A 15059-nucleotide genomic window follows, 5' to 3' on the forward strand; every position below is an offset into this window, starting at 1 on the left:
CATCAATGACATGGATTACGGAAAAGAGTGCACCCTTATCAAGTTTACTGATAACTCAAAACCTGATGAATGTCTGATAACCTAGATGGGTGTGTTTCTATTCAGAGGGACCTGTACAGGGTGAAGAGTTGGGTGGAGAGGAACCTCATGAAATTTAGCAAAGGCGAGTGCAGGGTCCTTCACCTAGGGAAGAATAACCCCATGTACCAGTCAGGCTGGGGGCTGACATGATAGAAAGCAGCTCTGTGGAGAAGGACCTGGAAGTCCTGGTAGACAGCAGGTTAACTATGAGAGAAATGTGCCCTTGTGGCCAAGAAAGCTAATGGTCTCCTGGGGTGCGTCGGGAAAAGTGCTGCCAGCAGGTCAGGGGAGGTGATCCTCCCCCTCTACTCAGTCTTGGTGGTTTCTCACCTGGATTATTGCATCCAGTTCTGCGCTCCACAGTACAACAAGATGAAAGAACTATTAGAATGAGTCCAGAGGAGGACCATGGAAATTATTAGAGGGCTGAAGGACCTGTCACATGAGTAGATTTTGAGACAGCTGGGGCTGTTTAGTTTAGAGAAGAGAAGACCGGGAGGGGATCTTATCAATATGTAAAAATATCTGAAGGGATTGTGTTGGCCCTCTTCAGATAGGGCCAAACTCTATTCATTGGTGCCCAGAAACAGGACAAAAGGCAATGGGCAAAAACTGAAACAAAGGAAGTTCCATCTGACTATGACGAAATATTTTACTATAAGGGTAATGGAGAACTTGAATAGGCTGCCCAGAAAGGTTGTGGAGTTGTCTAGTCTGGAGATATTCAAAATGCACCTGGATGTGATCCTGTGCAATGTGCTCTAGTTCACCCTGCTTGGCAATCGGGTTGGACTAGATGACCTCTAGAGGTCCCCTCCAACTTTAACCATACAATGATTCTGTGAAATGCAAACAAGTTTTTATATGTACATTTTAGGTAGATCAATATCTTTAGGAAGATACAGTTTAGTGAGAACTCAGATGTTAGGTAAGATTTTTTAGAGCACATATTTAGAACACACCACTCATCACTGGCCACCACCTGGATATAAAGCCATTGATCACCACTCTCTGGATGTGACCTTCAAACCAATTCCTTATCCACTAAATGGCCCACCCATCAAATCCGTATCTCTCCAATTTGGAGATGAGGATGTCATGTGGAATCACAGAGATACAAGAATGGATATATTTTTGTTATTGCAAAGTATTGTTATAAGTTAATTTAGTTACATACTTATCAGCTATTTATATTGATGTAAAATGTAATATTTGAATTTAATACGGTAAACTGGTGTGGTGGTTATACCCAGCTGAGCAGCCGAGCTTCACCACAACCACTCTCTCACTCCCCCTCTTCAAAGGGAAAGGAGGAGAAAATATGATGAAAATAGCTCAAGGGTTGAGATAAGAACAGGGAGATCACTCTACATTTATCTTTATGGGCAAAACAGACTCAGCATGAGATTGATGAAATTTCTTACCTATCACTAGAAGACTGGAACAATGAGAAACAGAAAAACAAACTAAAAACATCTTCTCTCCCATCCACTCTCTTCCACCTCCTCCCCTGAGCTGCTCAGGGGAACAAGGAATGGCGGCTGCAGTCAGTCTGTAGTACTTTGTCTCCACTGCTACTACACAGCCACTCTCTTGCTCTGCTCCAACACAAGCTCCCTCCCATGGGATACAGTCCTTCCTGAACTGATCCTGAGTGGGCTTCCCACAGGCAGCAGATCTTCAAGAATTGTTCCAGATATGGGTATGTACCACAGGATCCATTCATCAGGAACAAACTTCTCCAGCACGTGTCCCCCATAGGAAGCAGCTCCTGCCAGATCACCAGCTCTTGTATGGTCCACTCTCCATAGGCTAGAAGTCTGACCTGAAGTCTCCTCCAGCAGGGGTTCTCCACTGGCCATGGCCTCCTTCAGGTCATATCTGCATGCTGCACCATGGGTTCCTCCACAGGCTGCATTATGGAGATCTGCTCTGCTGTGGTACACCATGGGCAGCAAGGGAAAAGCCTAGTCCACCAGGGGCCTCTCCACAGGTGGCAGCAGAACTTCTGCTCTGGCACCTGGAACACCTCCTGCTCAACTTCTGCAGTGACACTGGGTTCAAACCTGTTTCTCACTCCTCACTCTCCCAACTGCTGTGGTGCAGCAGTTTTTTTCCTTTCTTGAATCTGCTCTCAGAGATGTGAAAATGGCACAGTTTATTGATTGACCTCTGGGCAGAAGCTGGTCCCATATTGGAGCTGGCCAAAACTGGTGCTTATCTAACATGAGGCGGCTTTTGTACTATTCTCTCAGAGGTCTCCCCAGCAACCCCTGCTAACAAAGCCTTGCCATGTAAACCAAATACATCAGGTTTATTTGAATGTCTCTAAATAACCAGTACAGTTCTTATTGTCTGTCTTAATGCTGACATTAAAGTTAGATTGTGATATAAGACATAACATCTTAAGTGTATTTTCTTTACCTCTGAACTAATTTCTTTATTTCCTGTTGGGTAATAAATAAACAGAAGTCAGTGTCCCCAGCAACTCATTCTTAGAAAAGCTAATGTTTGCTCTTGTTCTCAGTTTACTAATTGTCAGAAAGTTGAGCTTTAAAATATCCTTGAACATAGTCTACACTTGGATCATAGCTTACAAACAACATACAAAGATGATTCAAAACAGTAACATATGCTCTTGAATATATAAACTAAATTATTTTCAAACTGAAATTTAGCTGTTTTGCCATAACTTTAAAATAGAATATTATTTTTAGGTATGTCATCAGTGAGATTTTATTTACCAATAATATATATCTTGCCAGATTTTAATAATATCCTTCCTAAAGATATTTATTATTTATTAATTCTTAACATTAGTACTTTGATGTTAAGAACAAGAACCTCATAGGTGTGGTGGGAAAAAAAAATATAAACAAATAAAATAAAAAATGGAAATCTTATGTTAGTGACAGGAATAACTGAGCTCCTGGACATTTGGCTGATGAGACTGACTATTGAGATTGCTCAGTATTTTGAAGTTAATTCAAACTTGATTTAATCTTTTAATGTTCAGCGCAGTTACATTTATCTTTAATATGACTTATGAACTCATTATAAAATAGACCACCAACACAGCACAAAGTTTAACGTGATGCATCTTGACAGTTTAAAATCTTTTTTTTTAATTAGTTTTATTTTTACTTTTTTTTTTTTTGTCAGAATTTATATCAGCAAACAGATACTGTACGAACCTTCAGAAGAGATGTCTTTCACAGAGAAAATATGATAAGACTTTTGTCATTAGGAACAGAAAACATATTTACACTACTTAGAAGAAATTCTTCATTCATGTAGTAAAGATAACACTAAATACAAGATACTAGTTCCTTCAGTAAAAATGAAAAATCTCTGGATCTTGTATGACAAATGTTCAAGTGTAATAGCAAATGTCTAACAAACTTTAAGGGCATTTAACAAAAGAAAAAAATGTCCCATAATTGATCTGAAATTTTTAGTCTAAAACGACTGAAAATCTACGTTTAATTAGTAAATCAGAAAAAAAATGGAAATGACATTGTGCTGTCAGCATAATATAACTGATATATAACTGTAATATAACTGATAACTTAATAGCAAGGTTTTTTTCCTTTACTAAAAAATTGGACCATATGATAGTTACATATTTTTCCACTTTCTCAGTGAATAATATAATATCAGATTCAGTGAAAAAAAAAAAAAAAAAAATTACAATAACTAGGATCTTAAATTTCTAGGAAAAGTATCAAACATTTTCTAAAACCTATTTTCTAAATATCAGACCCTGTCTTTCCAGCTGGAATATGCATTTATCTCTAATTCCTTACATAAAGACATTAAATGACACTCGTATCTTTGCATATCCTGTATTTCGCCTCTATGAGAAAATAGATTATTTTATTTTATTTTATTTTATTTTATTTTATTTTGTTTTGTTTTGTTTTGTTTTGTTTTGTTTTGTTTTGTTTTGTTTTGTTTTACTTAGAAACAAAAATAACTTTAAAAGATGTTTTTGGAATAGGCACAAATATATGTCCAAAGCTGTCTACGTTTAATGCTGGAAAATCACATGAAGATTTCAGATTGATTCAGGAAGAATCCCTTACATGAAAATTAGTAAAATCTTTACAAAATTTTGCCACAAAGAAAACTAAATGTAGTGAGTTATTTGAGATTAGCTATTTTACCTTTCCTCTCTCCTTAAAATAAGAAATTTAAGTCTCTCCTGCCTCAGTATCCCCAAACACACTCACAAAGCATCATTTCAACTTTGTGGACAGGTAAGAAAATACGGTATTTTATTTATTTTATTTTATTAAAAAAGAAAAAAAATCAATCAACCAATAAAGCACACTCACCCTCTCTTCGATTGAGCCTTGCAAATCCAGGGCTGTGACTGCTAGACAGCTCTGATGAACTGCTGAATGATGACTGAGGCAAACCAGACACCAACTGATCATCACAATTATCTGTCAGTGAAAAATATCAAGTTTAGGTTAGTGAAGTGAACATAACCCTAGCACAAGATGTTTATTTCCTTTAAATTAAAATAATAGTAATAAAAGTAAATTAAAAACAAACAAACAAACAAAAAAAAAACTAATTTTAAGACTTCTTAGAATGACAAACTGGAAAATCTTTTGCTTTGTTGATGTTATGCATTTGAAAAAGATGTGACACAAAATCATTAACACACAGTTATTAACATGAAAGTCCTAACACCAGGCAAAACGAAACCTTAGTTCTATGGAAAAACAAAACAAAACAAAACAAACAAACAAACAAACACTACACCTTAACTGTAGTTCACAATCAACGGTGCACAAAAAAAGCAAATGTTAATTGATACTTTGGATGTTAAATACCTCTCCAGCTCAATTACTGTCTAGGGCATGCATCCATTCTCCATTTAAATTTGCAAAATGTAAATTGAGAATCAATATATTTTATAATTTTATCTGAATGAAGACGAACTTTAAAACACTAGATATGTAAGCAATATATTGTGCTGGCATCTGTTGATTAGAAAATGTGGGGAAATTATGTAAATTATTAGTCTTTATGAAATGATTGTTTTCAGGACAAACATTCTCTGGATGTAACTGATAAGTGAAAACTCACAGGTGAGTTCTTCTACAAAGCCTTCTTTTTGTCTACCAGGTTCCCAGTGTCAAAATCACAAATGTGAATCTTTTCCTGACTCGGATAATTAAATGTTTCTGCTTATTAATTATCAATATTTCTAATTATCAGCAATCCTCTTACATAAATGTCTCCAGGGGATTATTATATATTATTGTCATTGTTGTTGTTGTTGTTATTATTATTATTATTATTGTTGTTGTTGTTTGTTGTTGTTGTTGTTGTTGTAATCACTTTCAAATACCTATCATTTTTCATGTTGTCTCATTTGGTTCTCTAAGCAAAACTGTTTCTAAGGAGATGATCTGATACTGTCCATAACCGCTTCAGTTACAAGTCTTAAATCACACAGGTAACATCCAGTCTTCACAAAGAAGAGGCCACATTACTTGGACTTGATAAGCTTATGTACATCAACCTTTTACCAAATTCAGTGTAACTGAATTGAAGGTTAAAGGAACAAGCAAAAACCAAGGAAAATAAGAATTTGCATTTATAAGTGTGTTTCCTCCTCTAGTCTTCCATAATACAAACTTTAGTGGTTTTATAACTACTCTTTAAAGTCTACACAAAAAATAAGTTTTAGCCTCATTATCCACAGATTACATTTATAGTGATAAAAGGGAAGGGAAGGGAAGGGAAGGGAAGGGAAGGGAAGGGAAGGGAAGGGAAGGGAAGGGAAGGGAAGGGAAGGGAAGGGAAGGGAAGGGAAGGGAAGGGAAGGGAAGGGAAGGGAAGGGAAGGGAAGGGAAGGGAAGGGAAGGGAAGGCAAGGCAAGGCAAGGCAAGGCAAGGCAAGGCAAGGCAAGGCAAGGCAAGGCAAGGCAAGGCAAGGCAAGGCAAGGCAAGGCAAGGCAAGGCAAGGCAAGGCAAGGCAAGGCAAGGCAAGGCAAGGCAAGGCAAGGCAAGGCAAGGCAAGGCAAGGCAAGGCAAGGCAAGGAAAGGAAAGGAAAGGAAAGGAAAGGAAAGGAAAGGAAAGGAAAGGAAAGGAAAGGAAAGGAAAGGAAAGGAAAGGAAAGGAAAGGAAAGGAAAGGAAAGGAAAGGAAAGGAAAGGAAAGGAAAGGAAAGGAAAGGAAAGGAAAGGAAAGGAAAGGAAAGGAAAGGAAATTTTTTTATCCACTGCAAAACAAAGTGTGTTAATCTGCAGACATACAAAATGTTAGTGTGTGTGGCAACTGAAGGAATGTAGCAACAGTTTCTTAATAACTAGTAGGAAGGAACAAGGTTGGGGAAGAGCTACAACGAGAGCTATAACAAGAAATGAGAAAACATTATCTCAGGGTAACCTTATGAGATTGAGTGTCAGATAAGACACATATTACTATAATCTACCAGGAATTATTTGTTTGTTTGTTTGTTTTGTTTTGTTTTGTTTAATTCAAAGAGATGCTGTTCATATTGTTGTTTCATGTAGTTGTTAGCTGAAAGTTATTTAAATAACTTATTATAATTTGTTATTATAGAATAACTTATTATAACTTATCATTTATATAAAGTTATTTAAATAACTTTCAGGAATTGGACTTGATGATCTTATGGTTCCCTTCCAACTTGCGATATTCTACAATTCTATGATTCTAAATTTGCATAATAAAAGCATCCTAAACTTTGGGAAAGATGATGAGATATCGGTGTTATAATATAGCAAAATTTAATCATTTTCTTTTAAGCTTATACATTTCAAGAATAGATTCAAATCTGAATTGGTCCAAACAGTATTTTAGTATTTTATTTTATTAACTGGATTCATGGAAAGAAATATCTGCATACTGTTATTGTAGTTATTTTTATTTATTAATGTGCATGTTATATATTCCAAAATAAACTCTACTCAGGTTTTCAGAAAGAATTTTGTTACTAGAAGTAAAAGTAAAAATAAATAAATAAATAAATAAAATAACATAAAATAAAATAATAAAATAATAAATAATTAAAATATTTAAAAATAGACTATACAACTGAAGCATTTATAACAGGCACAACTCATTTAAGATTAGACCAAAGTCACTGGTGTGTTACATTTATTATCATATGTTGAAGATCTTCACATTTATGTGGTATTTTTCATTAAATCCAAATATTTTATTGTCTTCAGGAATATCCCTTGATATAAGCAACTTAAGAAAAGAGGTAAAAAAAAAAAAAAAAGTGATTGCAGATTAGAATGGCATTATTCTGTCATAATAGACATATTAAAAAAAAAAAGTGCATGCATAGTGTTTTTAGAAGCAGTAATCCCAGAAACATTTCCAAAGTTTATGTTACTTAAGCAATTATAAGCATGTACCACTTATATTTTATGATGATATTTAAGAATGAATTTTGAGTATGTGTTTATCTTTTTTTTTTGAGTATATGTTTATCTTTTAATATCCATGTGTCTGCAGATCGGTGTGTTTAACATATATTTAACAGATAACGCTATGTTTAGCAAGTATATTGAACATTCTGTTTGGTATAAATATAGAGTGGAGAAGGCTAGGAAGTTAGAGGGGGTGCAAACCATGCAGTAAAATTTGACTAAGTAAAATTTGACTTCAGTGATATATAAGATTTTTAGAACAGTTTTGAAAGGAAAGAATATTGAAGGTAATGGAGGTACATTGATAATTAGATAATGTGAAACAAAGGTGATCTAATGTAGATCGTGTTGAAGAAGTCTATGTTTATTTATGACAGGCAATTTTTAGATTGAACATCAGAAGATGATTTTATCTATCTATCTATAGGAAAATGCTAGTCATTCTGGAGTAGCTGGGGAAAGGAGCTACTTTTCTTATATGATATAAGGAAACCAGCTATCAGGAAAATGATAACAGGAGATACGAAGTAAGCGGGAATTAAACTGCAGGGAATTAAGATAGGAATTCTTCAAGTATTAAGAATTACAAATCCAAGCCACAAAGATATAGATATAAGCCATTAATTGTAGGCCAGAAATAATAGATATCATCTCGTCCACAGTCCTCAGTAACTTGGACAGAGAAGAAAGAGACAGAGACAGAGTAGAAAATAAATTATGAATTTGTACCCTGAGGATCAGGAGAAAGGAAAAAAAAATCTTTCATAAAGAAAGGAAAAAAAAGTTGATTAAAAAAAAGAAAAAGTTTACATTACATGTCCACAAGGATATATAAATACAGTAATGGGACAGAAAGCAAAATTAAACATTGCTGATTACCTGTTCTCAGACGGATATTGTAAGTCTATTGATCTAACAATACTATAAAACAATTAAATGTACTGATAAAGTACTAAATGTACTGTCTTATCATGTAAAATGGAAAATCTATAATATATTTAAAAAAAAAAATTATTTTAATGCAAATCAACAGCTTACATCTACAATTATTTAAACTTCGAAAATGCATTAGAATTATTGTCCATTGTAGGACACTAGATGGACATATGTATAAACAGCCTGACCAGTTCCTGCTGTATACAGATGGTTTTACCATATTTATTTGTATATAACACAAATAAAGAATCAACTAATCAGGCTACTTATGTGGAACAATGAATAACCCAGGTAATATGCAAGGATCATTCTTTTCCACTTATTCCTTGAGAACAATATGACAAATCTATGATGATATCTATCAAAGAAAGACAGAAAAATACTACAGTCCCTAAATGTTGTAATAGAGCTAAAATAACATAAAAATAACACTCCAAATGAATCTTCATACAGAACCACATATTTAAATTCATTAAAAAAATAATAAGACCTTTGAGACATAATTTATTTTTCAATGTACTTACAAAATTAACATTGCAGTCTGACAACTCAAGGAGAAAAAAATGTAGTTTAGGAGAAACCGTGCTTACCCTACTGAGTTCTGACTTCATTAACTAAGTTACCAACTTTTTTTTTTATGCATAAGTCAATGTTAAGTAGAACAACAACAACAACAAAAAAAAAGTATGAGCTTCTAATCTTTTGTTTACTCAAGGATAGAAAATAGGAAGACAGTTTTAGGTTGAGTATGACAAAATCTTAATCTCTGAGCAAACAGTGCAACCTCAATGGTACAGGAGATAGCATAACTATGTACTCTTTTTCCTTAAAGTATATACTGGCTGGCAGAATTAGTTTGTTTTTGTCTTGTCCCTAGTTCCTTCAGTCTTTCTTCCCTCTAAGTATGAGCAGTCTTTCTGTGCTGATGGAGAGGAAATCCCTTGCTGGACACTGATCTACTTAGCACAGTCTTCTCACATTTCCATACATAGTTGCATATATCATTTAAAAATCAATAGAATTGTACTCTGATCTATACCATACATTTCTGTCCTACTTAAAGATGTGTGATTCATTGTTAAAGAAAACATATTGAATGATCTCTCATATTGAATGAATATTACATGGTGTCTAGAAAAAACACTTATTTTCATTATTTCTTAATCAGTTTATCCAGTATTAAAATAAAGTTGATTTTGTCATTCCAGTGAATGCTCCTGCCCTATTAATTTTCTCTTCAGGTGAGTGCCTAGCTTTAATAACTATGTATTTCTTGCTATTATATCAACAACTTAATGTGATGGCAAGGGTTGACAGTGAGAAAAGGATTCTTTTTTTTTCCTGACTGGCACTATCAAGTACAGAGATATTCAGATGAGGTTCTGAAACAAAAGGACTAGTAAGGTTGTACCACATGGTCAAAAAACAATCGCTGCAAAGTGCAATTACACTTGCTGTTGTCATACATATCATAAAATATTAACTTACATAAGCCAACTTTACAAGAAACACTGATGAGTCATGAACATTGGAAATGTTCTTGGTGAAATCAACTGGTGAATGGAGTGAAATCCATCTGGAGACTGGTCATGAGTGGTGTTCCCCAGGGGTTGGTGCTGGGGTGCCATCCTCTTTAATGTCCTTATTGATGATTTAGATGGTGGAATTGAGTGCACCCTAAGTAAGTTTGCAGATGATACCAAGCTGTGGGGAAGTGTTGATCTGCTGGAGGGTAGAAAGGTCTTGGACAGAATGGGTCATTGGCCAAAGGCCAATGGGATGAAGTTCAACAATACCAGGTCCTGCACTTTGGTCACAACACCCTACACAAGGCTTAGGGCAGAGTGGCTTGGAATCTGTGCAGAGGAAAAGGATTTGGGGGGCTGGTTGATGCTTGCCTAAACATCAGCCAGCAGTGTGCCCAGGTGGCCAAGAAGACCAACGGCATCTTGGATAGCACCAGGAATAATGTAGCCAGCAGGATCAAGAAGGTGTTTGTATTCTGCTCTGTTGAAGCCACACCTTGAGTACTGTGATCAGTTTTGGGCCCCTCACTTTGGGAAGGACATTAAGGGCCTGATGCGTGTCCAGAGAAGGGCTATGAAGCTGGTGAAGGGCCTGAAATATAAGTCTCCTGAGGAGTGGCTGAGAGAACTGGGATTATTTACTCTGGAGAAGTGAAGGCTCAGGGGAGACCTTACCATTCTCCATAACTACCTGAAAGGAAGTTGTGGGAAGCTGGGTGTCAGCCTCTTCTCACAGATAACCAGTAACAGGACTAGAGGGAATAGCCTCAAGTTGTGCATGGGGAGGTTTAGGGTGGAAATTAGAAGAAATTTATTTTATGAAAGAGTAGTCAGGCATTGAAACGGGTAGCCCAGGGAGGTGGTGGTGTCACCGTCCCTGGGGTTGTTTAAAGAAAAGTTTGATGTGGTGCATAGGGACATTTTTTAGTGGGTGACATTGGTAGAAGGGTGATGGCTGGACTGGATGACCTTGGAGGTCTTTTCTAACCTTAAAAATTCTCTGAAGTGGGCAGAGGACAGGACAGAGATGATGTTACCTGTACCACAAACCACTTGCATAATCAGAAACCTGAGATGAAATCTGTAAAAAAAAAAGAGCTGCTGAGAGGTTTTTTTGATAGCTCATTATCAATGCAAAATAAATGAAGTCAATAAAGTGTCCAAAGTTCCATGACTCCACAGTATCTGCTTCTAACTATTGTAAAATATAATTAAGCTAGAAAGAATAGACAGAATCACAGAATCACGGAGTCACAGAAGGGTTTGGGTTGCTGGGGACCTTGAAATTCTATTTAGACCAACGTTCCTACCAAGGACAGGGACATCTTGTAAATTTGTGACTCCATTTTAGTGAGGATTAAAATGGAAATATTATTCTGTATGGGTTCCTTCTGGACAGTGTAAATGGAATCTATCAGTCTAACAAAGAAAACACCAATTGCCACTAGAAGTCTTAAACAAACAGACAAACAAACAAAAAAAGACACTTTCCTAACTTTCTTAATTGTCGTGACTGTCAATATCATTTATTGAAACAACCAATCTGCTTATAAAAAATGTCCATGAAGAAAGTGTCTAAAGTGCTACTGTTGTGTTTGTTGGTTTTACCCTGATGGGCAGCTGAACCACACCACAACAACTTTCTCACTCCCTCAAGGAAAAAAGGGGGAGAAAATATGATAGGAAGGGCACAAGGGTTGACATAAGGACAGGGAAATAATTTAATAATTATAGTCGTGGGCAAAATAGACTTGACATAGGGAAAGTAATATAGTTTATTGTCTACCACTAGAAGACTAGAACAGTGAGGAGTAAAAACAAACTAAAATCACCTTCTCCCCAGTCTACAATATTCTAACTACTCTACCCAACTGTCACTGGGGAATGGGGGATAGGTGCTGTGGTCAGTCTCTAATGCTTCATCTCTAACGCTCCTTTATGGTCACTCTCTTCCCTTGCTGCAATATGTGGTCCCTTCCATGATATACTGTCCTTCCCAAACAGACAACAGCTCTTCAGGAACTGCTTTCTTCATCACTTATCATCTTCTGACCATCAGTGGGTCCTTTTGGAGCCAGCTGGAACTGGCTCTTATCTAACATGGGGCAGCTTCCGGATTTTTCTCTCAGAAGCCAATTCTGCAGCTCCACTGCTATCAAACCCTTGCCATGTAAACATAATACAATTAGAGAAACAGGGTAATTACAAAGAAGCTTTCTATCATTTGGGAATGCATTGTTTGTAAGAGATATGAACTTAGCACATAGTACCTGAAGATACAATACTGAACACCCTCTCCCAAAAGGTGTGTGCAGTATGTTCTGTATTTCTGTATTTTCTACCTTTTTTTTTTTTTTTTCTATTAATATGTATATAAATTAACTATGAACTGACTCAGAACAACAACAGATCATTTTCCTTATCACCTTTAGGCAGATGCATTCATATCTGCATTCTTATCTGCAACTAAACATACTTGAGTGCTCTATAAATTCACATCTGTAATTACCCATGGACATCAATAATAAAACCATGTAAAAACTGAGCATGAAATAGAGGCCAAAGAGAGCACTTCAGTGTGAAGAACATTAATAAGATATAAACATGTGGTAGGTATTTCTTATAGAATAAATTTTAAAAATCATGTTTTATTATAAAGAAACAGAAAAAAAAAATCTTGAAGTCTTTTATATATATATATATATTTGATTATTTATTTATATATATATGCAAGTACAAAGTTAGGTGTATAATATCCAAAAGAATTCACTGTCATTACATAAGAAAATATCATAAGGTTTAAGGTTTAAGGTTTAAAGTATAAAATTATTTCCTCATTTTTTTTCCTCTTTTCTTTTTCTTCCTTTCCTTTCCTTTCCTTTCCTTTCCTTTCCTTTCCTTTCCTTTCCTTTCCTTTCCTTTCCTTTCCTTTCCTTTCCTTTCCTTTCCTTTCCTTTCCTTTCCTTTCCTTTCCTTTCCTTTCCTTTCCTTTCCTTTCCTTTCCTTTCCTTTCCTTTCCTTGCCTTGCCTTGCCTTGCCTTGCCTTGCCTTGCCTTGCCTTGCCTTGCCTTGCCTTGCCTTGCCTTGCCTTGCCTTGCCTTGCCTTGCCTTGCCTTGCCTTGCCTTGCCTTGCCTTGCCTTGCCTTCCCCCTCTCCTCTCCTCTCCTCTCCTCTCCTCTCCTCTCCTCTCCTCTCCTCTCCTCTCCTCTCCTCTCCTCTCCTCTCCTCTCCTCTCCTCTCCTCTCCTCTCCTCTCCTCTCCTCTCCTCTCCTCTCCTCTCCTCTCCTCTCCTCTCCTCTCCTCTCCTCTCCTCTCCTCTCCTCTCCTCTCCTCTCCTCTCCTCTCCTCTCCTCTCCTCTCCTCTCCTCTCCTCTCCTCTCCTCTCCTCTCCTCTCCTCTCCTCTCCTCTCCTCTCCTCTCCTCTCCTCTCCTCTCCTCTCCTCTCCTCTCCTCTCCTCTCCTCTCCTCTCCTCTCCTCTCCTCTCCTCTCCAAGATGGTAAATACACAGATTTAAATTAATATCTCTCCTAGAGGAAGGACCATGTTTGTTATAATCTAGCTGCATATTATGAAAGTGTAAAATTTTCTAAGTAAACAAATGATGTCTTTCTTTTCTTCAAATATTGGGCCAGACAGGGTTATTTACTTTTAAATTTCTTTATAAAGCCTAGAAAAAACAGCTATGGAAATCTTTGTTCTGTCCATGTCAACATTCTAAATTTTGAACAGCAGTATTATATGTCAGTATGCTGGAAATTTAATTTTACCGTAACAGGGAGAAAGTCAGAAAGCCAGACATCTCAAGTGTAGTTAAAAAAAGAAAAAAAATATTCTCAAAGCTACACAAATACAGAATGAGTTTAACCACTGAGAAAAACATCACTTACTATTTTAAAGAAAGTTTCTTTTTAGTCTGAACCTTGTAGATATGTTAGAAATAACCCTTCCTCTCCTTCATGTCAAACTCCACTTTCTAATGCAGATGATCTTATAGTCTATGATCTGATATATTATTTCTTCTTTTAGTGATATCTAAGTTATGGAAAAAAGTTACAATGAATTTTGAGAAGAAATTTCATAGAGTCTTAGTATTATAGTGTGGTTTATGTTGAACAGATCTTTAAGATTATCTAGTTGTCCCCTGCCCCCTCATGCCCATCCCCTGCACACCACCACCACCATGGGCAGGGACACCTTCCACTAGACCAGGTTTCTCAAAGACCCATCCAACTTGGCCTTGAACATTTCCAGGGATGGGGCATCCACAAATTCTTTGGGCAACCTCTTCCAGTGTGTCTCACCACCCTCTGAGTAAAGACTTTCTTCCTTATATTTAATATCTATCTATCTATCTATATGTAAATATATATATATATATTAAAGTAACCCCCCTTATCCTATCACTACAAACCATGATAAAAAGTCCCTCTTCATATTTCCTGTAGGCTTTATTTAGGTATTTGAAGGCTGCTAAAAGGTCCCTCCAGAGCCTTCTCTTCTCCAGGTTGAACAACCACAGTCACTCATTCTTCCTTCATAGGAGGGGTGCTCCAGCTCTCTGATCATCCTCATGACCCTCCTCTGTACTTTCTCTAACAGGTCCATGTCCTTTTTGTACTAGCAAACTCAGAGCTGAACACAGTACTCTAGGTGGGGTCTCATGAGATCACAATAGAAGGTGGAAATCACCTTCTTTGACCTGCTGCTCTTCGATGCAGCCCAGGATATGGTTGGCTTTCTGGGTTGCAAGCACACATTGCCAGCTCACTGATGCTTATCAACCAACAGCCCCAAGTCCTTCTGCTTAGAGCTGCTCTGAGTCAGTTCTCCACACACCCTTCATTTGTGCTTGGGATTGCACTGGCCCAGGTGCAGGATTTACACTTAGCCTTGTTGAACTTCATGAGGCTTGCACAGACAAGCCTCTCAAGCCTGTCCAGATCCCTCTGGATGGCATCCTTTCCCTCCGGCAAGTTGATGACACCAAGTAGCTTGATGAGTGGATTTAAGTTGGTTTTCATGTTCCAAATATTTTTAAACAGACTTTTGTTTTAGGTTCATATAAAAAGGTTTTGGTAATGGAAAATATTTT

At 36.6% G+C, this 15059-nt stretch overlaps 1 protein-coding gene across 4 annotated transcripts in view; it reads right to left on the bottom strand.

Annotated features, from left to right (window-relative positions):
• CNTNAP4 (contactin associated protein family member 4) overlaps positions 1-15059 on the bottom strand; it is a 409919-nt gene that overhangs the window by 382523 nt on the left and 12337 nt on the right. For all 4 annotated transcript variants that reach the window (XM_084503723.1, XM_084503724.1, XM_084503722.1 and 1 more), the window contains exon 2: positions 4419-4529. In XM_084503723.1, coding sequence (XP_084359849.1) covers positions 4419-4529 — 111 coding nt within the window. The remainder of the gene's footprint in view (positions 1-4418; positions 4530-15059) is intronic.

The sequence above is a fragment of the Aythya ferina genome, assembly GCF_964211825.1.
Source record: "Aythya ferina genome assembly, chromosome: Z".
Lineage (NCBI taxonomy): Eukaryota > Metazoa > Chordata > Aves > Anseriformes > Anatidae > Aythya > Aythya ferina.